The 27909-nt window shown below is 45.1% G+C and overlaps 1 protein-coding gene across 1 annotated transcript; it reads left to right on the top strand.

Moving 5' to 3' along the window:
- Positions 1–1029: 1029 nt before the first annotated feature.
- Positions 1030–27612, top strand: RGMB (repulsive guidance molecule BMP co-receptor b). Its single transcript, XM_024563288.4, has 5 exons — positions 1030–1489; positions 2407–2482; positions 5590–5852; positions 10906–11414; positions 24547–27612. The coding sequence occupies exons 2-5, from the start codon at positions 2478–2480 to the stop codon at positions 25213–25215; spliced, it is 1446 nt and encodes a 481-aa protein (XP_024419056.2). The 5' UTR covers positions 1030–1489; positions 2407–2477; the 3' UTR covers positions 25216–27612.
- The last annotated feature ends 297 nt before the right edge of the window (positions 27613–27909 follow it).

The raw sequence follows: 27909 nt of genomic DNA on the forward strand, positions 1-27909 counted from the left end.
GGGTGCGAGGAGGCGTCCCTTGTCATAGAATTTCAGAACCGGAAGGAACCCGGCCAATGCCTGTAGCACAGTCTTTCTTGATTGTGACCTCAGGGTTCAGAGACATTAAATCCGTTGCCTGAGACTCAGACTCAGAAAGTCAGGAGACCTTCGCTGGATTCCCACAGCGCCCTCTTTACACTGCCCTATGCTGCCTCTAGCGTTAGGCCGAGAAACTATAAGGAAGCGTGGGAGAGCATCAGAGATACTCTCTTTAGAAGGCAAAAAATGAAAAACCTGAGTCAGGATGCTTGAACATTTGCCCGGATAAAGAGGAACAGCCTGCTCGTCCCAGGCAATGCGCTCATGGAACAATAGCTACCGCTAAAAACCCATGATGCTTATTGTCAACTTTGGAAGATCAGCCTAGGGAAGAACGCTAAACGCTTTCCTCTCGCCCTCCACGCCTACTTTTATCCAAGGGACTGTCGTTCCTCGGACACTTCATGGGCTTGTTCTTTATTAACACACCTCACCTGTGTATTTATTACTTCCTCACCTGTGTTTTAGGTGTCTTTCAATCCTGTCTCTCTCATAATTCCTAAATTGTTATCCTGGGCTTTCTTAACCTGTAAACTCAAGTCACACTGGTAACTTAGGTAGACAGAAAAGATCACTGGATTCCTTATTTCGGCGAAAGTCCAGAGGATCATTCCTGCCGCCCACCCAACCCCCACTTAGACACACTAGGAAGACCCTCAAAGATCATTGATGGAGGGGACGGGGTGCATGTTGCGGCCGCTGGTGGACAGCTAGAGAATGGGGTGGAAAGGGGGAGGAGGGCTGCATCTGCGCCTGTATGGAGGCGCGAAGGGAAAAGAGCCCTCCTGCGTCTGCTACCTTCCTGCCCTGGGGACCGCAGGCATGATCACCAACCGGCAATCCACGGTGCCGTGGGTGGGCAAAGCCAACAGGCTGGCCTGGAGCGCGGCGCGGAGGGTGGCGCTGGCGGCGTGAAAGGAGTCTTTGTGCGGGACTTGGTGGGGCGAAGGGGTGGTGAAAGAGGCCTGAGCCGGGACCTGGAAACTGGGGCTCTGGGATGTGGTTACTCGCCACTCCTCATCCGCGCTGCAAAAATCCGGGTAGTGCCGGCAGGGGGCGGTGTGGTGCTGCAGGCGTGGGGTGGAGGCCTCCGGGTTTGCTCGTCTTCGACTTGGAAGGGAAAGTGGGATGGAACTGAGGGACTTGCCGCCCCGCCCCCTCCCCTAGGTGGCAGGGAGTGCGCGCAGGCTGGAAGAGTGCAGCCCCTTGCGCGGTGCTCGCTCGGTGCTCGGGAGAGAGGAGAGCGGCGCCGAAGGCTGACCCTCCCTCCTGCCCCGGGGTACCGCGGCCCCCACCTGGAGCGGAGAGGCGGGCTCCGCGCAGCCCTCCCTACGCGCCCGGGCCGCGTGGCTTGCGGCTTATTTTCCCAGCTGGCAAGCGTCGCGCTGCAGACAAGGGAATGCCTGTGGTGAGTTGTTTATTTTGTTGAAGTTTGCGGTGGGCCAGGGGGACGTGGGGGGCGAGCGGCAGGCAGCGGCCGGGACTGTTTTGTTTCGGTCTCCGTCCACCTGTGTGGTATAAATCAGCCAGCCTCGCGACGGCAGGGGGCCAGGGTGAGAAAACCCCAGGTGCTCCCGAAGGCCCCCCTTTGCCACTTGCAGATCTAGAACCGCGTTTGATTCTCCACTGCTGGAATCATCTAGGTCCTAGTTTAAACTCCCCCATGTCCCAGGTCAGAGCTTCCCTCACCCGCTGCGGACAGGGGTGTCACTCCTAAGGGCAATCAGCCGTTGAGACTCGGGGACAGCTGGCCAAGGAAGTGCCTCCCCTTGAGGGCAGGGGAGCTCGTGGAATTAGCGGAAACTTGTTTTGGCGGCTTCGGGCACGAAGTCCGCTCAGGGTCTGCCCAGTACTACAAACAGGGATCCGGGACGGCCAGAGTGACCCAGACTTGAAGCTTTTGGGAGGTCGGCAGTTGGCTCCTGGGAGAACCCAGAGGAACCCAGGGGCTGATGGCAGCCACAGCCGGGGCTGCGTTTGCCTGGAAGAAAAGCCTAAATACATTAGCGAGCTGGTAAAGCTTTTAAGGCCTTTTCGGGAGTGAGTGGCTGGCTAATGAGAGGTTAATTTTGTTTCGAAGGGAAGGCTGCGCTAGTTTCCTGAGATAAATGGACAGGAAGCGCATTACCTCCGCGCGCTGGCAAGCGGCTCCCAAATGCTTTTTGCACCTGCCGCTTTGAGCTGTGCGAGCCGCGGCGGAGCCCGCAGGGATCGCCGGGGCCCGTGGTGGACACTCGGGTGATGAGCCTCACGCACGCCCCGGACCCTCTCCTTCCGGGGGCGCAGCGCTCACGCCGGGCCCCCGGGCTCTTCTCTCACACACAGGTCCTGCGCGTTCTGGAGCTCGGCGGCCCCCTGATCCTGCCAAGGCCCCTCCAGGAGAGGAAGGGTTAAGAATGATGTAAGTACAATCCGGGAGCTGCTTGCCTCTGGGCTGTCCGACTCCCGGGCTATTTCAGCCCCCGTATTTAGTACACTGTGGACTGGGGAGCGGCAGGGACGCCCTTTCTCTTGAATGGGTTGCACAAATCGCAACCTCAGGTCTGATTCCTGGTTCCTCTGCCCCGGTTGATCTGTTAAGCAGGGACCTTCGTGTCAGAATTCTAGGACGAGAGGACAGGAAAAGAAACCGCATCTTGTTTAGAATCCATTAACGTTGCTGCCGTGTGTTTGAATTCTGTCCACTTGCACGTTCATAGCGTTGCTTTGCTGAGTCCCTTAATTGTACTGTTTGGGCCTCAACTTTCTTTCTTGAAAACAAAGACAAAGGGAGAAAGAGTACCAGTGGCAAGAAAGTGTGTGTATTTATGAGTTGTGCAAGCTGTCACTTCACGATATTTTTTCTCATTAAAATGTAAAACTTTTCTAAGTCAGCGATTTTGTGTTCATGTCCCAACTCCCTCCCCAGATTTTTCTTTGTGGAGTCTTAAAATCCTGCTTAACTTGCAGCATAGGAGCTAGAGAGAGGACTGGATGCTCTGTGGGCGACTATTCACCACGCTGTTGCTTTCCAAGCAGATTCGGGATCTGCCTAGCAGGCCAAATTTACCTAGCGAGTGTGTCAACTGACCTGAAGTCTTGAAAATAGGAACCAACTTGCGGTTTAATTGTGAAAATTAACATTTTCCTCTAGCCGGCTGAACACTTATGCAGCAATAAAAAGTGAATTGTTAGGCTTATAAATCTCAAGCTTGTCAAATTTTACAACAGAGGAGCAATAAAGCACCTTAGAAGAAATGAAGTTTTTCCTCCAGCAGTTAGTTCCCTTTCACACGAGGATTTGCAGTGACTGGAGGGCGCCCTCTATTGATTAGAAAATCAAGAGCACCGGTGTACTCGGGAACTGGATAGGGGTGAGGTGGAGGGGAGAAGTCGAGGATGGGGAAAAATCGTAGAAACTCAAGGGCGAAAAGGCAAAAACTAAACTGAATGTGATTCTTATCAACTGGTGATGTGTTTTGAAGTGTGCTCAATTAAATAGGATGCTTCTTTCATAGCGGTTGAATTCTTGGGTTAAAAAAAGTTTACTTAGTCTTTGTTAGCAAAATACTGTACTTTGACAAAGTGTTCACATTTGATTACTTTTTAAAGACCTTTACCAATATATCATTAACTTTATTTCACTGTTAATATGTAGTAATTGCAAACGAGTAAATTTTTGGCCTCATAGTATTTACTCCATCATATTATCTAAAAATTATATCAAGTAACTGCTCGCAAAAAGTCACCTCTCCCGGCAACACTGAAGATACTATTATGCATATTATGTCCAAGGCTTGAATTATATCACGGGCAGTGAAAGGTGTGTTTACCACTTGTGTCATCAGTATGTGGTAAGTAATGAAAAGTTACAGTAAAAAGATAGGCATCCTTCATTAGGGACCTAGTGGTTTCTACAGTTCATAATGAGTCTAATAAGTAAGCTAGAGTGATAGGTTTGCCCTCAGTTATCCTGGTCCATTGATTCACATTGTAACATGTGGAATATTTACGTGTCCACGGCTGATACAAAATTAGAGATTCCGAATAACGTAGCGGGTAGAGTTTGCCTGCTGCGATTTTGGTGTGCAGTAAGTGAGTCAGAAATGGCAACCTTGAGCTATTTGGGTAACGGCAAAGGTGAGGACAGTAGGAAATGGTTCCCAGCCTTTGACACCAGCCATTCTGGAGATCAGTTACTACTTCACACTTAACTGATAACAAGTTGGAACATGTTATCACCCTACTTCCTGACAATTAGTTTTTCTCCATTTTTGGATCCACCCAATTGCAAAAGTAGAAACTGATCTTTCATTGAATTAATCTGCTATTAGACTATGAAAATTTGTGGAAAAGCCACTGAGCAATAACAAATCATGGCATAATTACACTGCATTAAAAGGCGACTATCCTCATTAATCTAATTACACTGTAACCGAACACGTTAAAGTTCTCCCACTCTCAGACTCCTCCCAGCTGCTTTCAGGAAGGGAAATGCCAAAGGAATAAGAACACCGGAGCCTCGCACAGCAGCCTGCAATTGAATTCCCCCGAGATCTGGCGAGTATCTTCCCGGCCCATCTCATCTGTTCCGGACTGCGGGTCCCATTCGGATTTCATAAGAGGCTGGATGCTAGCTTTAGCAAACGTTTGCAATAGGCTCTAGGCTCCAAATGCGGTTCTGCAGATGTGATTGGCTGCGAAGGGAGTTGGCTCTTCCCCCAAAGTCCCAGAGCCGAAGCTGGAGGTGGAGGGAAATGGAATGGAATGATCGTTCAAAAAAAGCCCAAAAACGCCTTGGAGGAAAGTTTATTCCAATAACATTAATTCAAGGGGAGGTCAAAGGCCAGTTCCTTTGTAACTGCGGCCAGAAAGAGTGGCCGTCGCTGGTTTCTGTTCGTTTAGAAGAAACAATAAATCGCGGAATGGGTGGATGGGAGAGAAGAGAGCGAGAGAGGCTGGGCCTAGGCTCCGCGGACAGAACGCAAAGAGTACCAGGAACTCTAGTTACACTGAGCAGGCAGAAAGCAGAAGGCTGTAGAAGACACGGGGGTCAGGCACTTTGGGCCCTGCTAGTGGCCCGCTGGGCCCAGCGGACTAACTCTCACAGCCAATGGAGCGGGGGGGCGGGGCCCCGTGGGGGTGTGGACGATGCGGATTGGCGAGTGAAGGGAGGGTGGGGCGGTAGTGTGGGGCTGAGATTGATTGACCCGGGGGCTGCTGCACAGAGATATCCGGGCGGCCGACCAGGCTCGCTGGGTTGGGCGCGCCTCCTGTTGGTCCACCGCTGCGCTCCACGCCCGTAGAGCCCACGCTGGCCGGGGCAGGGGCTCCCTCTCGCTTGGGGCCGGACTCGGCAGTCGCTCACAGTCTTTGTGTCTTCTCTCTTGGCCCCCCTCCCCCTCTCTCGCCGCCGCCTCCGGCCGCTGCAATGCTGCTGCGCCTTGTTGCCGTTGCCGACTCGCCCCTCCCGCGGCGCGCCGCTCCCTGCGGCGGTGCCTGCGGCCCGTCTACTACGCGGGCCTGAAGGAGGAAGAAGAGGAAGCGAGGCGCGTCCCCCGGCCCATGCCGCAGCCACGGCTCCGGATCCGCCACGGCGCCCGCGCCGCAGCCCTCGCCGGAGCCCACGAGACCTGCATGGACGGGCATGGGCTTGAGAGCAGCACCTTCCTGCGCCGCCACCGCCTCCGCCGCTGTCTCCGGGGCTGAGCAGCGCCGCCGCCCCAGGCTCTGCCCGCCTCCCCTGGCACTGCTCTTGCTGCTGCTGCTCAGCCTCGGGCTGCTCCACGCAGGTACGAGGCGCGTGCGCGAGGGAGCCAGCCCCAGGGCCCTATGCTTTGTTCCCAAACACCCCGGGTTCCCAAGGCGCTGGCCAGGGTGGAAGGGCTGTGTGGGGAGACTGGAAAGGCCTCTTGAGCCCTTGACGTGCACCTTAGTCGGGCTTACGGCGGGGTAAGAACACACCCGGTGACCATGCGGCTCTCCCAGAACGCAGGGGAGAGGCCTCTTCCCGTCCCTCCTTTTGGCCTTCCTGTGTCTTTGGTTCGGAACGTTGATAAATTTCCCCTCCAACAGCCGCTTATCAAAGATTTAGCAGGCGGGGGTGGCAGGAGCTGCACGCCTGAGACAAATGTTCCGGATGCTTTATTGCTCTCTGCATTGGTGTTTACTGAAAGTCAGGCTGGGATCAGGTTTCCTCTGCCGCCGCCGCCTACTCGGAGAGGAGACAAGGAGCCTTGTGCTGCTGCTCTGGAGTTGGGGGTGGCGGTGAGGTGAAGAAATCGCACCAGATGGAAAGACTTTCACCAGAGTTTGTAAACTGGGAGGTTAATTTTGAAGTAACTTAAACTTCTTTAAACAGGGATTTCTGTCGTATTTGCGAAAGCTGCTTTTAATTCAGCTTTCAGCCTCTTTGGAAATACCCATGCTCTGTGGCTAGCCGCGTGTTCTAGGACGGATTGACAGAGGCTGCTTTCTGGATGTCGGTGCTTCCCCTTCAGTGGAAGCAGCACTGAGGAATCTGTTCTTAGAGAAATAAGCCTGAAAATGAGCCATCTAGACTGTGATAGTATGTTTTTGTGTTTAAAATACTTTCATTAATACAATGTTAAATGTCAGCTATGCGATCGCAATTAAGATGGGGGGAAATATTGGATGCCCTTTACAAACAAGACCACTTCTAAGGAGTTGTCTAGACAAAGAATATTTTAAATGCCAAATGAAAGTTAAATTATTTTTTTTTAGTTTGAGAACAACTAGAGTGTTCAATAAATTGTTCTTCCAGATATTCCTTTATTAGTATGACAAGTCACCATGCTCTGATCTGGAGAATCCTGGACTTTAATGCCATCCAAATGTGGGGAGTAATTTTTATTCATTGAGTCATACCAGCCCCTGCTCAAAATCCAAGGCTCTTTTGAAGTAGTAGGGGGAAATGTGGTATTTGAAAAGAGGGCTTAATTTACCTTGTGTAACTTTGTGTTGTGATGTAACAGCTGCATTTTAACACTGTCACTTGGGGAAACATAAACTGAAGTCTTAATAAAGAATGTGATGGCAAGTTTTAGGATCATTAAGGTTTTCATTTAGTGACTTTAAAACCTTAAAAAGTAATTTCGATCTGCTTACAGTTACATGGAAAATTGTTCGTGACATGTCAAAAGATATACTCGGGTGATTTGTGTGAAAAAGGTGTCCATAATGACCAAGCATGGGTTTCTTGAAATGGCAATTGAAGGGCTAGGTGGGACTGTGTCCTTGAGTGCTTAGATATTGTTTCCCTTAGTTGCCATAGTGTCCTCTGACAGGATTGGAATGTGGTCCTTGAAGATTTCTTTTGTGGCCCAGGAAAGACCTAAGAAGCTGGTTTAAATGTTTAGAAAATCAAGGTGCCTTGCTTAGTTCAAGAACTTGGAATGTGAAGCTCCTCTCAGTATGTTAATATGCCCTCACTAAAGTCACCATCAGATTCTACCTAGAGTGGCTGTGGTGATTTCTGTGGACATTTTATTGAAGTGGAGCAATTAATCTTGTTACAGAAAAGAGAGCTCCTTTTGAGAGATTTCTTTGAAGAGCAGTGCTATTGAAATGCAGGGCTTGTTACTCAGAGCAGGGAGCCTAGCAAAGTGCTCTTTGCAGATGGGCTACCATATGTTTTATGCCTGGATCCATATAATTTCCCTCAGCAACCCATATGGCTTCACATTTCACTTAATTCAGCTTTAGTTTATCTTGTTTCTTTTATTCTAAACCGGTGATTGTGCTGCAAATTCACACATGCAGTCTAGGCATTGAGGAAACTGTCTTAAATGGTGAGATCTTTATGTCTCAATCATTAAGGAAAATTCTAGACCTGAAAATCCTTTAGCACTTTAATTAACTGGAATGAAAATACTATCACACCAATCATAGATAATCTGACTTAAAAAAATACAGATCTGTAACTGCAGATTTTTAATTCTGCCCTTGAGAAATGAAAAGAGTACTTGAACTTTTTTTTTTTTTTCCCTGTTAAGCAAACCTCTGCAGTTCCTTACTGGAGATGCAACATGGGGGTTACTTGCTTATTCATACACTTCACAGCCTTCTTCGCTACACCCGTGAGGTTGTTTCTGATCTGCATTGTCTTGGCATTTCGACAGGAGGCTTACTTTACCGCCTGTAACAGGCAAAGTGTGTGTTGTCATTATAAATTCATGAAACCTGGATATTTCTGGGTATATGCTACAAATTAGTCATTCTACAGGAGCCTGCAAAGAGGCTGAAACTGCTGACCCAAATGCACTTTCTCTATAGTTGGCCTTACTCCCTCCCATTATCTCTACTCCAAAAGGCTGCTAGAAAGCTCCTGGAAAGCAGAGGAACCCAAGAAATTCTCTTTTCTCAAAGGAATCAGCGCCTACGTACTATGAATAAGGGAAGGATGAGTGGAGAATGAGGAAGGAACAGAAAAGGAGCTGGGATCTAAATTCCGCTTCTCTTCCCTTCTGAACAATGGCATCTGCACTTCCATACTGTTCTTACTTTTGATATTTTATGACTATTTGAAATAATTATAAGTAAATGTATGCTCAGATAGATTTTATAGACCATAAAAAGAACAAACAGGCACTGCAAGTTTAGCGGAAAGTTCTTACGCTGTCATTTATATATAGTCTGAGGGCTTTTCGTTACTGAGTGATTTTGGCCCAGTTTTTATTTCCTTGCTTTCTGCTTGCTGTGAGTCTGACTTAAAAGGGAAAAATTGATACATTAGTTACTTAAATTTCTTTTGTTGAGCTATCAAGAACCATTTTGAGAGTCCGGAATTTAGGAGATGTGATCTGTAGAGGAAGGAAAATGGGATTGGAGGAAAGGCGCCACTTCCTGGGCTTCATACTGGCTCTGTATGATCAGCCAGGACAAGACCTTAAAGATCCCTTTGCCTTGATTTTTTTTTCCATCTGTTAAATGGCTTTAATGACTTCTGGGGTGTTTTTTTTTGTATTTGTGTGTGTATGTGTTTTGCTTGATTGGATTTTATTTGTTTAGCTTTTTTGAGTACAAATAGTTGAAAATGACTTGATCTACTTTGGAGAGAGGAATTCTATAAATATGAGAGCTGCTTTTGTTAACTTGGCAGTGATCAAACATAAAAGAGTGCAAACACATGAAGATGGTTTTGTAATTAATATTTTAATCTTCTCTTTTACTCAAGTTAAAGTGAATATCCAATCAAAACTACAGCATTTTTTCCTTTTTGGACTTTGAAATGTAAAAGTGGTTGGGGTGGTATATTGAGAAGTGGTCATCTCCTACCCTTTTCTCCCCAACTGAAGCCAAAGACAGAGATTACAGGCTATTCAATTTAGATTTAAAAGCAGTAACTACTGAAAAGATTAAAATATCTTTTAAAATTATTTTTATTTAAAAACCATTTTAATAAGTCTTTACCAGATGAAGTCCTAAATTTTAATTATCCTGAAGTTTATGCCCACATCTTTAAATAGTTATGTATTTAATAGTACTCTTCTGCCTGTTTTCCTCCTGCCTAGAATAAGATATTTTATGGATGAAAAATGTCAGAAAGTTTATTTTAGAAAAACTTCCCCATTTCTCAGATGTAGAACCTTAGACTTGAAGAGATTGAGACCCTCCTTCATAGTTTAGAAACCTATCAAGAATGCGTAACTCAAATATGTGTTCCAGTTCATGTCTATAAAAGTTGAGGTGGATGATAAAAGGATTTTGCTTTCAGTAATTCTGGTGTTCTCACTTTTTGGAACAGAATAAAAAACTGGTGCACAAAACCTAGTATTGGCATTTCTTATGATTTTTGTGCTTTGAGAGGTTTTAATGAATTTTTATATGAGAAGCTAGTGACAGAACATCATTTGAAAATTGAGTTTTTAAATAGTAGGACACTAATACTTGGTTTTTCATTACTTCATTTCATTACTTTGCTTCAGTCATTAAGTTCATATGAATTATTGATTTAAGGAAAAATCATTTATATACACACTCTAAGAATGCTATTGTGTTTCAAAAAACATAGTTGGAATCATCTGTTTCTACAGCATAATTTCAATATCCTCTTGATTTGGTGCCTTTTTACTGGTGAACTGTTTGGGAGCTGAGATCCTAGGGTGATGGATGTTACAGGAGAAGCGAATACATAGCTTGGTCAAATGTATCACTTTATTTTTTTAAGAGAACATTTGTACTTCGCAAAATCCAGGAGATTAAGTGTCAGTTTATATACAATTTATTGATAAACATCTATCATGAACGCAGCATAAGGTAGTACCTGGATTTTTTTCGTTATCCTTCCTCTGTTAGCTGTGCTAGAATCAGGTAAAGGTGTTTCACCAAGCATGCTATATATAATTAGGGGGGTTCCCCCACCTGATTTGTAGATGCTTTTCATTGTGGTTTTGTGCATAGACAGTGCTTTCCAAAGCAAGTTACTTATGCAGTTTTCAAAATCAAAACAACATTCACATCTTTTGCTTGGCCTTAGAGCAAAGGAATCTTTCTCAAAATCCATAAACAGTAGCAAAGTTGATAAAATATGTCACTCACCATTCCCTTGTAGCACTAAGAACACTGCACTAGATTCATACTCACTCACAATGAATGGCCCATGCTTTAAAGTTTTAAGCTGACTAACTGCATGCACTTTTTCTCCCAGCGGCTTAATTTGTAGACACACAGAAACACAATGCAAGCCTATTTCTGAAGGCCTTCTTAAAATAGGAGTATATGAAATAGAACAAACAGTCCCCAGAGGAGAATGTCATTTTCTCATGTAGCTCAGGAAGTTATGAAGCATCTAAGAAATGTGTGGTCTTATCTTCTTTCCCATAGGTGACTGCCAACAACCGGCCCAGTGTCGAATCCAGAAATGCACCACAGACTTTGTGTCCCTGACTTCACACCTGAACTCTGCCATTGACGGCTTTGACTCTGAGTTTTGCAAGGCCCTGCGTGCCTATGCTGGCTGCACCCAGCGAACTTCAAAAGCCTGCCGTGGCAACCTGGTATACCATTCTGCTGTATTGGGTATCAGCGACCTCATGAGCCAGAGGAACTGTTCCAAGGATGGACCCACATCCTCTACCAACCCTGAAGTGACCCATGACCCTTGTAACTATCACAGCCATGCAGGAGCCAGAGAACACAGGGGAGGGGACCAGAACCCTCCCAGTTACCTTTTTTGTGGCTTGTTCGGGGATCCTCACCTTAGAACTTTCAAGGATCACTTCCAGACGTGCAAAGTGGAAGGGGCCTGGCCACTCATAGATAATAATTATCTTTCAGTTCAAGTGACGAATGTGCCTGTGGTCCCTGGATCCAGTGCTACTGCTACAAATAAGGCAAGCATACTTTTTTTCTTCTTATACCTTTCAGGTGTCTGACTCTCCAGAAAACTTTGGAAGTGTATACAAAAAACCTAGGTTAAAAGGAACTTTGCTCGGTGTCTTGGCAAGCGGTGTTAACAGGGTAGATGAAGGATTAAATGAAAATTAGTAAGGAATTTACTGGAATTCTAGGGCCTATGAAAAATGTGGGTCCAAATTTAAATAGGAAATGACATGAAAAATAAAAAGTAAACAGTAAAGTTGACTTCTCTAGGGAAAAGGCAGCCCTATTTAATGAAAAACTGTACTTTTTTTTAGTGATTTTTTTTGAGTTCATACGTGTGTGACTCTTGAGGAAATTTCATGTGTCGATTGATTAGATTTGACTGGTATCTAATAAGTAGATATCAGTGTTCTGAATAAAGAAAGTTGTGAAACCTGAGAGCAATAACCCATCTAGAAACATTTCATTGGAAATTTCAAATCTGTAGTGAGAGATAACGGCTGCAAGCCAGCTTCCCAATGGCAAAAAGTCTTTTAGTTACTGCCCTTGTGGTGACCAGGGGAGTTAGAATCTGGTGTTGCAGAGCAGCGACGTATAACCCACAGTAATCTTAGGATAACAATTTAAATGAGAAGCTGAGGGAAAAGCTGACCAAAGTTAGGTTTACCCTGCCTAGCTTCCAGTGTCTGGTTGTTGGTTGGCTGGTTGGCTGGTTAAAGAAACTAATACTGAATCCCCTCAGTCAATTTTAAGATGCCTATGTCTTAGTGCAGCGATTTTCAACCTTTATCATCTCCTGGCACACATACACTAATTATTAAAATTCTGCATCACACCAAAAAATATAGTAGTATGTTTTTTGCCAATCTGACAAAAAAAAAAAAGTTACAATTTTGATTCATGCCTACCAGATGTCTCTTGTTGTGTTGGCTGTTGTCATTTTTTAATTTGACAATGGAAGGGAAAAGAGGTCAGTGCCCCTGACTAAATAGCCAGGTATTGCATGTTCTAAAAATTCTCGTGGCGCTCCGGTTGAAAATGACGGTCTTAGTACAAGTAGGGGGACAGGAGCGACGAACTAACTGGGTTTTCAGTTGCCAGTCGGCACTGGTTCTTTCGTTAGTAAATGAAGAGGTCAGGGGGGGTTTCCACAATAAGTACTCCAAGTAACTGTTCCTTCCCTGTTTCCCCCAGCCACAAGCTCATATATTATAGACCACCCCACCTTGCTTAAATTTCTTTATTTTATCTATTCATTAGTTGGTTTAGACTAAAATATAATTGACGAAGATCAAACTTTTGTAATACTTAACGACTGATCTCTTGGTTCCAGGACACCCTCCCTTGCCTCCGAACATGTGTTGACATATTTTTTAAGTGAATTTAAATTATTTTATTTGGCATTTTGTGGAGGGAGTTTTAAAGCACTTCCAGAGACACCTGGAGACACCCAGGGGTGTCACAAATCTAAGAGTAGACGTTGTGGCTCTGAACAGAGAAGGTAACTGGTGCGGCTGTCGCAGGGGAACTCAGAAATGTTGGCGCTTCAGTTCCAGGACAAACCCAAGCTGGCCTTTCCACATCCTACCTCTCACATAAACTTTTCTTCCTCTGGTTTTTCCAAGTATGCAAGTAGTTTTTCTAGCTGAATATTAAAATATGCATTTGCTATATGATGATGTTAAGTAGTGTAATTATGAAGTTTTAAGACAAACCGAGGCCAAAAATCCATCGTTGCAGCAGTCAGGTCACAGAACCCCAGAACAGTCTTTGGAAAAACGTGACAGTGGAAATTCAAGAAGGCAGTTCCATTGGGAATGGAGAAAATCATCATCAGTTTTGCGAATAACTGAGGGCTTAGAGGGGTTGCCTTCCAACCATACTATGGAGATTAGTAAGTGCTGTGTGCGGGGGAAAATACTGGTTCAGTGGAAGAGTTGACACCGAAGTACTTTATTTACATCATTCCATTTCAGTTGTGGTTGAATCTATCAATAAAAGGTACCACTTTGTTTTCTTTCTCAGTTTGTTAAGGATCAAAGGTTTTACCTATTCCAAAAAGGGAGGTGCAGGTCTTGTCCTCTGACATAAATTCTAGCCGATGATGAGAATGCTTGGTCTTTAATTGCACTATTGGAAAGTATTTCCCCACATCTGGTGACCACGCTGTTCAGCAACAACATACTCTATGGCTTCACAACCTCAAGTAGTTTTTTTCCGTCTTGTTGTGACTCTCTCCACAGCCCCAGAAGCATCGGGAAGGTTACAGCTGAAGGTCTGTCTCAGTGCTGGTCTATGACCTATGATGATGAAACCAGAAAAAGGCCTAAAGTTTTGCAGTACAGTTTCCTTTTATTGTACGCACCCAGGGCTGAAATAAAACCTTAAAAATTCTGAGTGATAAAAAAAATTATGCTAATGAAAATAAAAACAATATGAGGCAAAAAGTACTTAGGAAATAAGTTCCAAAAAAATCTGATTTCTTTTTTCCTTGATGTCCGTTCAGTACTTTTAAAAAACTTTTCTTCAGGAGATGTTGTTTGTGTGTTCGTCCCAGCTCTCCTGAAACCTTTGACACACGTGTAGACCAGCTATTGGGTCACCCAGCCCCGCACATTGCAGACACTGTCCTCCTCGTGAGCCAGCGCCTTTAATGGCCTGTGTGCTCAGTGTCACCAGCTTTAAAGCCTGCCCAATGGCATTGCCAAGGCTGGCCTGCTGTGATGCTAAAATTGTAGTTACGCCTCCATTTATTTCCCTGTCTTCAGCACTGAACTAACCACTAGACCTGGGCATTTGGTCAGTGAGGTCCCTAAAACAACTCATCCTGGGAACCTGGCTTCTTGAGCTGACTTTTGTGAGTTCTGCCTGACCTTAAGTACCTACTTTTCCCTCCTCAGAAAAATACAAAACTTAGGGGGGGTAGGGATCTAAACAACAAAATGAAAGAAAAGGGAAGTCGTTTGTACTCAAGGGGCCATTTATTAGCTGAGACTTTTCCTTTTTCCACACGCAGGCAGTGAGCTCAGGGCCGCTAGGCCCGCAGTGCTGGACAGAGTGGCCCCATCTCCTCTAGGCTGCCTGCTATCCCGCTTCCCTGGGAACTGTGGGGTGGTGTTCCGTTTGTCATGCTGCGTGTGGGCATGCTTTCTCAGGGCCTCTGGGTTTTTGTCATGCCCTCTGCCAGCCTGCTAGGCTCCCTGTCTTAGGAGTAGTCTGTGTGGTTGGCCACCTTGCCAGGTAGGTGTGTTCTGAGGCCAGGGCTGGTTTTTCATCTCTCCCCCCACCCCGGGGGCTACAGGGGTGTCTGGCACACCTACACACCTGGGCTGAGAGCCATATCAGCTCTGGGCCATCTTCCCCACCTTTGGCTGTGAGAGGCACTTCAGACCTGAAGGCACTGGGGTGGGGTGGTGGGGGGAGATGAGAGGACAGGCTTAGAGCTGGCATGGTTGGCTACATGGGAAAGAAAAGCAGTTTTTGTTTGGGGAGAGAAGGTAGCTCGCTGCAGGCCAGCGAGGACACAAGTCAGTAGCTCTCCAAGGCCTCACAAATAAACCAGATCATCTGTGGCAGTGCGTGACTTCTGTACCTTTTCTTCCACACTTCCTTTGCCAGCCCCACATTCTCAACTCTCGGGGACCTATTTCTGTGTATCTATGGATCTCTGTTTAAGTGGACTCAGTAAAGATTTGTACATGCTGTGATTATAGAAAGTGATTTTGATATAAATTATTTTATGAAAGGATTCTGAACTTTGCAGATATGCTGTATTTTTAATAGCATATATTAAAATCACCAATTTCTAAGGTACACTTAAAATGATTCCTTTTTCCAAAAGATTTCAGGAATGCATTTATTATACACCTAAGTAATGGCAATATTTTAAAAATTATTTTTACAAGTAATTGGCGCTTTGCTTTTCCTTTTATTTTAATGTAGTCAGGTCCTTTCTTTCCTTCAGTCTGTGGGACCGAATTACAAGTGGGAGTGTAATGTGGAGATGACCGGGTCCTTTTACAGATACTCTGCTACAGATTTTTGTGTGCTGCGTCCTTCAGTGAGAGCAGGTGGTTTACCTTGGGGCAGTTTACATTTGGGAGAGGGGTGTGTTCTTTGTGCTTGGCCAAGCCAGATGACTATTCGGGTGAGTGGACACTCCGAGGTGCCTCTTAAGGACTTGCTGCCACCATGGGCCACCAGCTGCGGGTTATCGCATGGGCGGTGGCACTCAGCTTTCCAAGCATGGGAAGAGGCCCTACCCATCAGGTGTCTATATATACTTAAAGTTTATAATTACCTCTGCTTCTTAAACTCTAGCTACTATGTGGATAGTCCTGAAAACTTCCACTAGATGACAATACCAGAGCTATAGGAAGACTTAGTTCATTTGGTCGATCATTGCTCACTGTCTTTCTCAAACTATAAACCCAGGGTGTTGCCTTATTTGCTTGTAGGGTCCTAGAGCATGCGCCATGCCCTGTCTTTCTCTCTGATGCCTCCTAGCACGTAGCTATTACTCCACAACGGTACACTGAAGTTGTGGATCATTCTGTTGGTTACAAAATCAGAGACGGACATGCTGCATTGTGAAGGCTTAAACTGCCGTTTTAAGCATCTCTCTGGATCAGGGTTTGGAAATCTGTTCACTCTTGACCCCAGGCTTAGGGCACTTTTTTTGTTACTGTTATTGCCAAGTTTTTGTAACCCACTATGCTTTTAGTGTCTTTATGGAGACAGTGTGAGCTGCACTGTGGGCTGAGGAAGATGCTACCCCCTCCCATTAGCAGGACTGCGCTCTGAGTATGCAGACACCGTTCTTGCATGCAGCGTTTTTAGAGGGGACACACGACATTTTCTTTGGGCATGTAAAGCCTTCCAGAGAGCACAACTGCTTTGCAGATACATTGTAACCAATCTTTAAAATCTGAGATTGCTCTTTATTTTGTTATGACTTAACTCTTAAAATGCAGGTAATTCTTGCCATCTTGAAAAGATTTGCTCCTTGTCTTGGTCCTCCATGTTTGCAGAAATTACCCCCCAAAAGTTACAAGGCTAGTTGTGGTATGTTAGGGAACAGATGGGACAGAAGTTTGCTGTTGTAGTTCCCTGTTCAGTATAATCATTTCTCTGATAAAGCGTGTGGCTAATTTAGTGTCGCATTTCGACCAGCGAGCATTAAAGGAACTACTGTGGGGGGAGGTGCAGAGATGAGTGCGTTCTCTGCCTCCGGCTGAGCACATACTAAAACCTGCCGCAGTCAGTGGAGGATTGTGGGGTTTGTGTGTGAAACCAGCCATTTTCAGGGTTCTGTTTCTGAACATGGGTGACCCGCATTCATAAACTGGTTCCAAGTGCTCCTATGACTTAGCAAGTAGTCGCTGGTGGCAAGAGGGGCCAGAGAGATGGGTTTCTGTACACAGGGCACACTCTTCCGCCCTGGTCACTTGTCACAGGTCACTTTTTTGAGGTCAAATTCCAGGTCCTGGAACCCTGTCCATCCATCCATGGTCAAAGGAGCCCCTCATTCACACCCACATTTCCTCACACCACGACAAGCTAGAGTCCTGGCTGCCACTTTTGAAAGGTTGTTGGTCTTTGGTTTAATCTAAAAAGCTTTCTAGAATTTGACTGTCACAGTCATCAGTTTTTAAATTCAATTTTTAGGATCCCATCTCATCTTTAAAACTCATGAAAGTGTGTCTTAGATATCCTTATCCTCCATGACTTTTTATTTATTGTAGAAACTATTGAAACCTGACAGAATCCTTTTTAGAAGAGCAGGAGTCAGCTGTAATTCCAGGTGGTGGTGTTTGTATTTGTCCATTTCTATTTCCAGTGTGTACTGGATGATCAGGTCTTAGGCCCAGGAGCTACTCAGCTTTGCTGTACATAGTTTCAGACCATTGCCTGGAGGTAAAAGGATTTCCAAGTGTATGTAGGGAAAGGAGGAGAAAGGAGGGGGAGCTGTATGATGTACGTGTAAGTGTAAAAGATCATTTTGTAACACGAATTTGTGCTGCATTTTCTAAACAAGGTTCACCTTTACATTGTCCATATGCATTAAAATATTCTGGGTAATGAGTCTTTTACCATCTTCTATTTGGAAGGAAGAAACACAGCAGGATTATTAGTAGAAAGTGTCTAAAATCATATAAAGTTTGTATCTGTGTATCTTTTTTTAATTGTATTTTTCCATTATCATTTATCCCCCTTATGCCCTCTCCTGCCCCCATACACCCCTTCCCCCCACACAGTCACCACACTGTTGTCGTGTCCATGAGATCCTCTTTTCTTTTTTGATCAATTCCACCACCTCCTCCCCTGCCGAGCTGTGTCTGGGCATCTTTTAAGACCTCTATGTCGAATCTGCTAGACTGTGCCACTGTGTCCCAGGTATGATTTGGGAGGAGGAGGGGACCTTCAAAATCCCGCATTTGTAAGTGAAATTAACCCCTGCCCGCCCTGGCCCAGCCAGGCAGGGTTCCGTGCGGGGCTGCCGGCCCCTGCTGCTTTGAAACAAATCCACACATCTCCCCAGTTTAAACGCAGAGGCACAAGGCCAAGTCTGATACACAGCTGAGAGTTAGAACTTGTTTTTCTGTCACATTTCCAAATGTCTCTCTCTGCCCTGTTAAATTTTCTTTGAGTCAACATTTTGAGAGGAAGGGGCGAGAAGGAAACGTTGGATGGTTGGTCATTTTTTTGTTGGCTTCAGTGAATGCTAACCAAACAGTTTCTGCCTGTGTGGAATGTGGCGTGTAAAAAGACTTACCTACAGTGTTGAACAATGAAAAACGCTACCTTACCCACTTTGTCTTTATTTGTTTTGACTGCAGTAGAACTTGCTCTTCCACTGTTTTGAATTTTTTGTACTTGTGGGTGGGGTAACATAAAGGACTTTTTAAACTGCTCCACTTGTCAGTAGGTGGTAACTAACAGGAATAGCCACACGCATCTGAGGCCCAGGCTTTAACTGGACAGCCTTGCCGGGAAACACGGCGCTGTTGGGTCTAGAAAGAACTTCAGGTGAAACTGGTTCTGTGAAGATGGGAGTTCTTTTTTTGTTGGTTTGTTTTTGTTTTTGTTTTTAATGTCCCAGGTAGCTGGTACTTTTAAGAGTTAGAGCCAAAGGCACATTTGGCTAATTCTGTGGGGGTTCTTTCAGTGTCGGAACATGGTATGTATACTGTGGATAGGACTGATAGGACAGCATGTAAACACTTTCGCAAGCCCTGAAGTAGGGGTCAGACTTTAGTCTTTCCATTTTTGGATGTGTGAGTACACACATGTGTGCACACACACACCTACATGGCGTTGTGTCTGCCCCTCTCCCTACCTCAGGAAAATGAAAACTGAAGGGTACCGTTTTTTGTAGCATTCAGTGAAGTGGCTTCTTGAACTATATGGTTGTGGCCTCTAACCACCTCCCTCCTGAGTGGGCTTTTTTTTATAGCCCTGAGAACTTGAACCTAGAAGTGACAGAGCATGAATACATTGTGAAGACCTTCAAGCCTTTTTACTTTTTTAAATCACCTCCCGAAACCAAAAAAAATGATGCAAGAGGCTGTGATTTCCTACTCCCCATTGGTTTGGGAAACAGCTGTGCTGAACCTAGGCCCAGAGCTTTGGCCGAGGGGCCCACTGGGACCTACATCTGTGGCCCTGCCCCCACACAGCCTGAGGAGGGCAGTGAGGGCTAGGCCAGATCTGCTAAGGCAGATTCCCACCCCTAGACCTAGGCCTTTGACTCTGGCTCTCACCTTGCAAAATACTTTCAGCCTCTGGTCTTGAAGCACAGGGGCAGCCAGGGCCTGTAATACTGTTCCCACACCCCTAGCTTCACATCTGGGGCACGCTGAGTTCCTGCATTTGCTGGGCTCCATGTAATGCAAAGTCTGACGTTCCCTGTGGAGTTCTCTGAGTGGCTAGGACTTGAAGGACCAGAGGCCTTTCCTTCGCGTGCCCAGCACAGCCTCGCTCTGGTCTGCACCAGGAAGCTAGCCAAATTCCCTGTCTCTGACTGAGCCTCTTTATACTGCAGCCTCCCTTGTTTTAAGTGTACAGAAATTACTCTTTGGAAGGCGACATTTGTGTGCCTGTTCCTTTTATGTGTCATCCTTGGGCCTGCTTCCCTTTGACTCTGGCAAGCTCTTCCCAGCCTCTGAGCCTACTAGTGCTTCTCCCCTGGACCACCCTAGCAGCCTCAGCTGTGGGTGTCCTTCCCTCTGATTTGGTTTCTTCTTTCTCCTCCTGCTGCCAAGACCCCCTCCAGCAGCCAAGGCAGCCCTTGTTCCTGCATGTATTACCTGGGGCAACACTGAAGAATAAATAAGGCTGATCCAGTCCATTTCTCTGGATTCCTGTAAGTGTTCCTAGGACAGAGCTCTGTGGGAAGAGACTGTGAGGATAGAAAACCCTAGTTTGATATTTCTTTTGAAGGTAGCAGATTCTTAGGTTCATTCAAGCCCTAAAATGAGTGTAGGGGTAGGCTCCTCTTAAACACATTGTGATGTCTTCTGTTAGTATCTTGTCCTATAAAAGTATTTAACACAATATTCCTTTGTGGGTCTTACATTCAGTCTTCCTATAGGTAGATATTTGATAAATAGGCTGAGTTAGTGATTGTAAAAGTGCATTTCAGTTCATTGAGTTCACAGCTTCCTGGAAAATTCTTTAATTTTAAGCAAAATTGTCAGTGACATTAGTTATTAACCAACCCAACATTTAATTAAACTTGGTACATATAAATACTCTCCCGGGCTTTGTTTGAAATAGTTCAAGCAGAAAGTTATTCTAGATGAATATTCTCTTCCACCCCACCCCCACCTCACTTCTAAAAATGGGGGAGACACAGAGTTCTCTCATTTTTTGTAACCAAAGGCCAGGCACATGCCTCCCAGCATGGATGAGTGGCTCAGCTCCAGCCAGGATCCACACTGCTGGGTTTCCCTGTCAGGTGGTGGGGTGGGAAGGGGCCATAGAACCAGGGGAAACACTGGACAGAAGGAGCCTTCAAAATCGTCTACTTCCTTTTGGGGCCTCCAAGTTTCCTAGGCTTTGACTTCTGAAGTAAATAAAGATTAGGTGTTTAAGAGCTGGATGCATGTGTATTTCTTGGAAGCATGTGCTCTTATTGGAATGGTTTCTTTTTTGCTCACTCCACAGGACAAAATATAGAGGCTATATACCACATACCTATGTAAGAGTAAAAGGGACTGTGAGCAGAGTTCTCTTATCCTCCCTGAGTCCCCTGTTTTTTCAACTTGTAATGCATCCGAACGATCTGACAAAGGGGACATACTAGCTAATTATATAAAAGAAAATGCGTTTAGGTTCCTTTAACATGAGCAGAATTTTAACCAGGTACATATCAAAACTGTTTCCCGCTGGCTCATCTTAATTCAAGATGTGTGAGTCCCTTGATCTAAGAGTCCAGTTCTGGTATTCCAAGATTCCACTAAGGTCCTGCACTTGCGGGGCCAAAGGGCCTGATTAAACCCTGATAAATGTTCCTTCCAAAATGCAGTAAGCACAAGTAGTTAAGTGCACAGCCTTTGGGGAATTCTGCCGTTTGAAAACCTGTGCACAGCACTTTAGAAGGCTGTTGAGCTTCAGGAAGATAATGTCTGTACCTTGGCAAGACAGTGCCTGGGTTTTCCTTTTTGTTGGCTACCGCACTTTCTTCTAATGTATTTTCCTTTTTTCCTGGTGGAAAGGGGAAGCAGATGCCTCTAAATTTTGATATTTCACAGCAAACCTTAAATCCTATTGTCTTTCACGTGTGGAAAGGTTGATTTGTAGCTGCTATCTTTCTCTTCCTAATAGACCTTGTGGGTGGTAAAGAGCTCAGGGAGTGTAACATTAAAAATGGATGAGGAGAACTGGAGCAGTTTGTCTGAGGTGGGGTTTGAGAGGGCCTGGGTGGGGGAGGGTTAACAAAAGGCACTGATGCTTTAAATGCACAGAAACGCCGTCCATCAATAATAAATGGTGTGGCATAGAACAGATGTGCCAAATTGAGTTATTACAGCATATGGATCTGTTCATAGAAGGAGCGAAGAAAGCAGCATAGCTGGTGTTTCTAAGTTATCTGTTTGAGAGCTTTAGAGTACAATTTTGAGTATCCTCTTTTTACAAAGCTCTAATAGCTGCTAGTTGGAAATACAAAAATGTTTGGAATTTCCAGAAATTCTGATTAATTTTTGAATGTTTTAAAAGTAAGAATAAGAATGGGTAAATTTTGTTTTTCTGAAGGGGGAGACAGAATCTGAAAATGAATTTCTGGCCCTTTATGGGTGAGTGCTTGCTGCCTCAGAGCATGTGTTGTAATTACATGAGGAATGAAATGACATTGCAAAACTTCAGTCACGTGGAACTGTTACCTAGAGCTCTCTACGTTTCCACTGATGGTATCTCTGGGTATGTGCTGAGACGCCGGAGAACCACTCAGGAAACCCCGCTCATGCCTTGAGATCGATTATCACCTCAGCATTTTGATTCCTAGGCTAATTTTATACATGAGCTCTGGGAGGATTATTGCACCCAAAAGAGGAGCAAGGGAAATATCAGCTTCATTGTCTGGTAGAGAAGATCACTCCCAGGAAATTGGACCGACATAAAAATCTGTTAGATAAGCTGCAATACTTTGTAAGTGCAGGTGCCGGTGCGGAGGTCAGGCTGTGAGTTGCACGTACCTTGCGAAGGTGTGTCACAGGCCTGGAAGAGGATGGCCGCGTGTGAGGATTTGAAGTGAGTCCAGGGTTGGGATTGGTGTGCGCAGCGAGAACAGGAAACTTGGTGAGAGTGTGAATGCCCCGCTCACCTCAGTGTTGGCCCTTGCTCGCCTTTTGGGAACCAGTGTGGAATTGGATCGCTCTTCTTTGCTGTCCCCACAGAACAGATTCCTCTTCATTTTTCCTAAGGTGAACAAAAAAATTCTTAATTCTTACACACAATGCCAACTCGGTTTACATTTGAGGTTTGTTAGACTAGAAAGACAAGTTACTCAGCTGTTGTAGAAGAGTTTGTGGAATCTTTGGGAATGTTCTAGTTGAAGATGAGGGTAGTGATTATATGAAAAGTCTGTTAGTAACTCTTATTTTACCCATTTGTAGTAACTTTCAGCTCTTTCAGGTGCAGAATTTATTTGAATTAATCTTTTCACCTCCAAGGGATCCTGGCTTTCCTTAAAAATAAATAAATAAACTTGTCAAACTGTCTTTAGAGCCACCAAATAAATCTATTTTATAGTCCCATTAGATAATCTAGCTCAAAATCCCATTCACTCAGGAAGGTCCTATGGTTCGATGCACAACAAGTTTCCTGAAATCATCTCTGGTACACCTCCTTTGGGTTGTTAAGAAGGTGTTGAAATGTGAGAAGGCTGGTAGTGAAATTAAATTGTGGCTCAGGGTAATTAGGAAAGGAGAAATCCTAGCGTTTTCATAGTACATTGTCTGGCCTTCGGTTGCAGCTGCAAACAACGGATGTGAATTTAACCAGTTGCTACAGTGCAGCTGGTTCAGATCTGGCTTTAAAACGGGCTGAAGTAAAATGAAATGGCTGGAAAATTCCAGTCAAGTAACACCAGTGGGAACATGTGGAATTAAATAGTGTGAGCAAATACTAGCCGAGTTGAGGGAAAAAACTTCAGACATAAACTTCAGGGTGGTGGTGAGGACTTGTAGAGAGAGGGGCGGGGATGGGGGGCCAGGCATTTGCTGGCCTTTTTTAACAAGGGTCTATTGTTTTGATTAGCTCCCTTGCAGGAGGTGGTTTCCTCTGTCCAGAGTAATTTGTAGAGTGTTTGGCCTGTCTACCTCCTCCTCGACTGAAGTCACCTGATACTTTTTTTTTGCTCCAAGAAGAAAGAAAAATAAGCTGTTACCTCAGTTACTGACAATAACACAAATCTCAAAATGTAGTCTTTTTTTTTTTTCCCCCTCCGGGACAGTTTTCCCACCTTGTATACCCAGAAGGCCCTGGCTCTTCACAGTCCTCTCTCCCTTCTGCCACCTGCACCAGAGATGGTGAGCGTGTCGGAGGCCAAGGTGCTCAAAGGTTCAGTGGGGTTTTTTTAATAGTTGTTCTAATTAAGGAAAGAAAGTGGGTTCACTAAAAGGAAGCTTTTGTATTGTCAGTAGTTTGTTTCTCCACGAATTATCTGCTTAATTTGGAGACTTGAGAGTTGGCTAGGGGAAAGAAATTCTGAGAAGTGAAAGGGCCATGTGCTGCTTGGAGAAAACATTTGCTGTAACTGGGTTTAGGGTATTCATTCTCTGCCAGTGTTTGGGAGCTACATTTGCCAAGTGATTTCCCTGTCACAGGGATTAGCCAGTCATGTGAAACATTTGATTAAGAGACTTAGAGGACTCTTTCCTGAGGCACATGACTGGTGGCTGCTCTGGGAAGGCCCCCTTCTCAGCTCTCTGCCGTGTCCCCTCAGTGTTCATACGTGTACAGTGACTAGTCATGGGGTATTTTTTTACAGTCCAGTGAAGGAACTTTTTAGAAATCAACATTCCACTAGGTACATTGTTAATTAAGCCCCTTAAAATTTCTGCGTAACTTAGAAAGAAATCTTTTTTCCTCAGAGCTATACCACTTTCTCATCTCTTTTTGGAAAGAGACAAGATATAAATATCAATAAAAATTGCCTATATCCCAACAGTAACAATGTCCGATCTTAGCAGAGTAAAGATGGTTTTATTTCTGATGCACATCCCTGGACTTGTGTTGAATATTCATTCTGAATGCACAGGACTTTTTTTTTTTTTTTAAGACTTTATTTATTTATTTTTAGAAAGAGGGGAAGGGAGGGAGAAAAAGAGGGAAATATCAATCAGTTGTCTCTGGTACATGCCCTGACTAGGGACCGAACCCACAACCCAGACATGTGCCCTGACTGGGAATCGAATTGGTGACCTTTGGCATTGTGAAATGATATCCAACCAACTGAGCCGTGCTGGTCAGGGCAGTACATAGGACTTTTTTATTTTCCCTCACAGCAGCACCATTCATTCATGAGGCAGGAGCAGAGGGGCTGAATTTGGAGATTCTTCCTCCAGCCATTCAGCTCCAAGGGGAGGCACTGGCCTGTCTCCCTCCCACATTAAACTTCATGCATGTTCCTTCCCACAGATCACGATCATCTTCAAAGCCCACCGTGAGTGTACAGATCAGAAAGTGTACCAAGCTGTGACAGATGACCTGCCTGCTGCCTTTGTGGATGGCAGCACCAGCGGTGGGGACGGCGACGCCAAGAGCCTGCGTATTGTGGAAAGGGAGAGTGGCCGCTATGTGGAGATGCACGCCCGCTACATAGGGACCACGGTGTTTGTGCGGCAGCTGGGTCACTACCTGACCCTCGCCATCCGCATGCCGGAAGACCTGGCCATGTCCTTCGAGGAAAGCCAGGACCTGCAGCTGTGTGTGAACGGCTGCCCCCTGAGCGAGCGCATCGATGATGGGCAGGGCCAGGTGTCTGCCATCCTGGGGCACACCCTGCCTCACAACCCCCTGGCACAGGCCTGGCCTGGCTACACACTGGAGACTGCCAACGCTCAATGCCACGAGAAGATGCCAGTGAAGGACATCTATTTTCAGTCCTGTGTCTTCGACCTGCTCACCACTGGTGATGCCAACTTCACCGCAGCAGCCCACAGTGCCTTGGCGGACGTGGAGGCGCTGCACCCCAGGAAGGAGCGCTGGCACATTTTCCCAAGCAGTGGTCAGGAGACGCCCCGCAGAGGCAGCCACCTGTCTCTCAGCCTGGGGCTCACATGCTTGATCTGTATTGTGTTTTTGTAGGGGTCGTCTTTTATTTTTTGTCTATAACAAAATTTTAAAATATATATTGTCATAATATATTGAGTAAGAGAGTATATATGTATATACCATGTATATGACAGGATGTTTGTTCTGGGACACCCACCAGATTGTACATACTGTGTTTGATTGTTTTCACGTGTGTGGGATGTAGTGTTCTTTGATTGTATCGATTTTATTTTGCAGTTTTGTGAAAAAGTTTTATAATGTCCCTGCCCAGGGACCTGTTAGAAAGCACTTTATTTTTTATATATTAAATATTTATGTGTGTACCTGTTCAGTATGTATAGTACATGTACACAGACACCACACGCAGCGTGCTCTTTGAACATGAACAGTGGTGATGTCTGGAGCTGTTCCTGGCTGTTCCCTTCCGCCCTCCCATTGCTACTGAGTCCCATGGTGTGCCGCTTAGACTCGCCTCCTGGTGGGGCCTTCCCAGGCTTCTGTCCTCACTTGATTCAGGATAGTTCACTGCACCTCACAGGTGCTTTCGGCTGTTAAAGACTGATGTCTAGGAAGCCTTTACTCTCTTCAACAGCTGTTCACGTTTCCAGAGGGTGCAGAGAATATTCCTACAATCCTTGCTAAACTAGGATTGTTCTGTCTGAGCACTTCCGGTGTATTAAGTTGAACCATATGAAACTGCTGTTTTTATAGGTCAGAAGGGGCTAGTGATGGCAATTTCACAGGTAAAAATACCAGGCATTTTGCTAGACTCCGGTAGGTCTCAGTCTTCTTCTCATCCCATGTCCTTGTTTAAACTGTAGTTTTTTTCCTCTTTTAACTATTTTGCATTGAACAAACAAAACACAAAAACATAACTTTAGTGATTGTGCTTGCTGTTCTCTCTAATTAGTGCGAGACCAGTCTTAGCCTTCCCTCCTTGACTCTTAGGCCCAGAAACACACTGCCCCAGTCTCCACCCTCAGTGAGCCCGCCTCCACCTCAGGCACCAGGGGTGGTAGAGTCTTTACTGACGCCTAGATCCCATCACAAAGTTTTCTGCTCCACAGCATCCGCAGTCTTGGACACGTCTGGTGGAATGGACTAGGGTGTCAATGACAAACACTTCCTTGGCCTGACTCAGGATGCAGCTAAACTCTGGGTGCTAGTTAATCTAGACATGCTCATTAAGCAGTGTTGCTTCCCAGGTGGTCTCTCTTTAATCAGATATCATTATCCCTCTTAACATCTGTAGGTGAATATTATTTAGCTGCTCATGTAACTTCATAAAGTCCCTGTAAAGTAAAAAAAATCTTCCTTCGTCAATTCCCTTATCAGCACTCCCCTGCAAAAGGAAGACGCTACCAATGACAGCAAGCACAGTAACTGAGAAAGTAAATTCCACAATAGGTTTGTATTGTTATATCTAAAAAGTGTTTGATTCCTAGAAAAAGTGATACAATTTGTTAATTACCTTAAGTTTAATGTAAACAAAAGTGAATAAACTTTAAATACTATAGTAATTTGGGTGAAGATTGTGCTAAGTTTTCGTTAACCAGGTAGCTCTTCCAAGGTTACCATGGGTTAGTAGCCCTACCAGAGGCCAAAGCTGGCAGGACGAAAGGGCATCATTTGGAGAAGTTCTTTCTCTTAGGGAACTGATCTACCATCCAGTCACAGGATAGAACTGCAATTCACCCAGAGGTGGCAAACCTCCTTTCCACCTTCTGCTATATAAGAGAATAGAGACTGCAAATAGTATAGAAATTAAAACAAGGGTAGAAATTTCTGTAGTACCTGGGTTTAGAGTGTAGGTTAATGTACCTTCGGCCTTTCTAGGGAAGGCAGAACAACCACCTCTACTAATGGGAAAAGAAAATTGGGTCATTTTGTCCTATTTCACTGGAAGGGATGCTTAAAACCATCCTACATCACCGGATTGGTACTAGTGTGTTTAGCTGTTCTCCCTTAACCAGTGTCCCTGTACATACTTACTAAGAGTCCTCACACATAACTTTCAGAAATGCAGGTATTTCTCTGGAGAGGGGCCAGCTTTATTATCTCCTGTTTCTTTTCTAGGATTTCTAGAGAAAATGCTACTTGCACATGTTGGTTCTTGAAATCCTCCTTAACCAGAAGAGTTTTGGGTCATAGCAACACATGGATAGGCTGTAACTGTTCGAAGGTCTCCTGGGGAGCTTAAAACTTGGAGGAAAACACTGGCTTTCACAGATGCTCCACATGGCTGTCTTTAAAAGACTCAAAATATTTTTTGCCCCCCTTTTTATGCTTAGAAATCCCACAGTGTGTTGAGACTTTAGATGTGGTTAATAGGTATATGAATAAGTATCTGTGTAAAACTGTGAGTGTGCAGTGTGTAAATACTTTAAATTATTATGCTAGAAAAATAAAGTTACATACCATGCTGTGGAATGTTTGTTCTGTGATTATAGTGACACCTGCTGGAAGAGCTGAGAAACAGCAGCAGGATGGAAGTGAAGATATTTGTGCACTATCCTGTGCTTACTGACAATAAGTTGTACCACCTGCCCAGAAACTCGTTTATTTTCTCAACTATATCACTGCTGTATTTCCTTTTTTTAATTTTAAGCAACTGCAAATAAGTATCTGTGAAGTCTGGCCCACTGGTGTTATCCCGAAGGTCTGTCTTGGGTAATGGTCTTGGTCCCTCACAGACATGGGACCTGCACTTCGGTTCTTTTAAGGCAG

This window comes from Desmodus rotundus, chromosome 1 (assembly GCF_022682495.2).
Source record: "Desmodus rotundus isolate HL8 chromosome 1, HLdesRot8A.1, whole genome shotgun sequence".
Taxonomy (NCBI): domain Eukaryota; kingdom Metazoa; phylum Chordata; class Mammalia; order Chiroptera; family Phyllostomidae; genus Desmodus; species Desmodus rotundus.

Excerpts from the sequence above, each read along its gene's own strand:
- RGMB (XM_024563288.4), top strand. Across the intron at positions 5,853-10,905 it reads CCTCGGGCTGCTCCACGCAG|GTGACTGCCAACAACCGGCC; the intron begins GTACGAGGCGCG and ends TCTTTCCCATAG. Across the intron at positions 11,415-24,546 it reads GTGCTACTGCTACAAATAAG|ATCACGATCATCTTCAAAGC; the intron begins GCAAGCATACTT and ends TCCTTCCCACAG.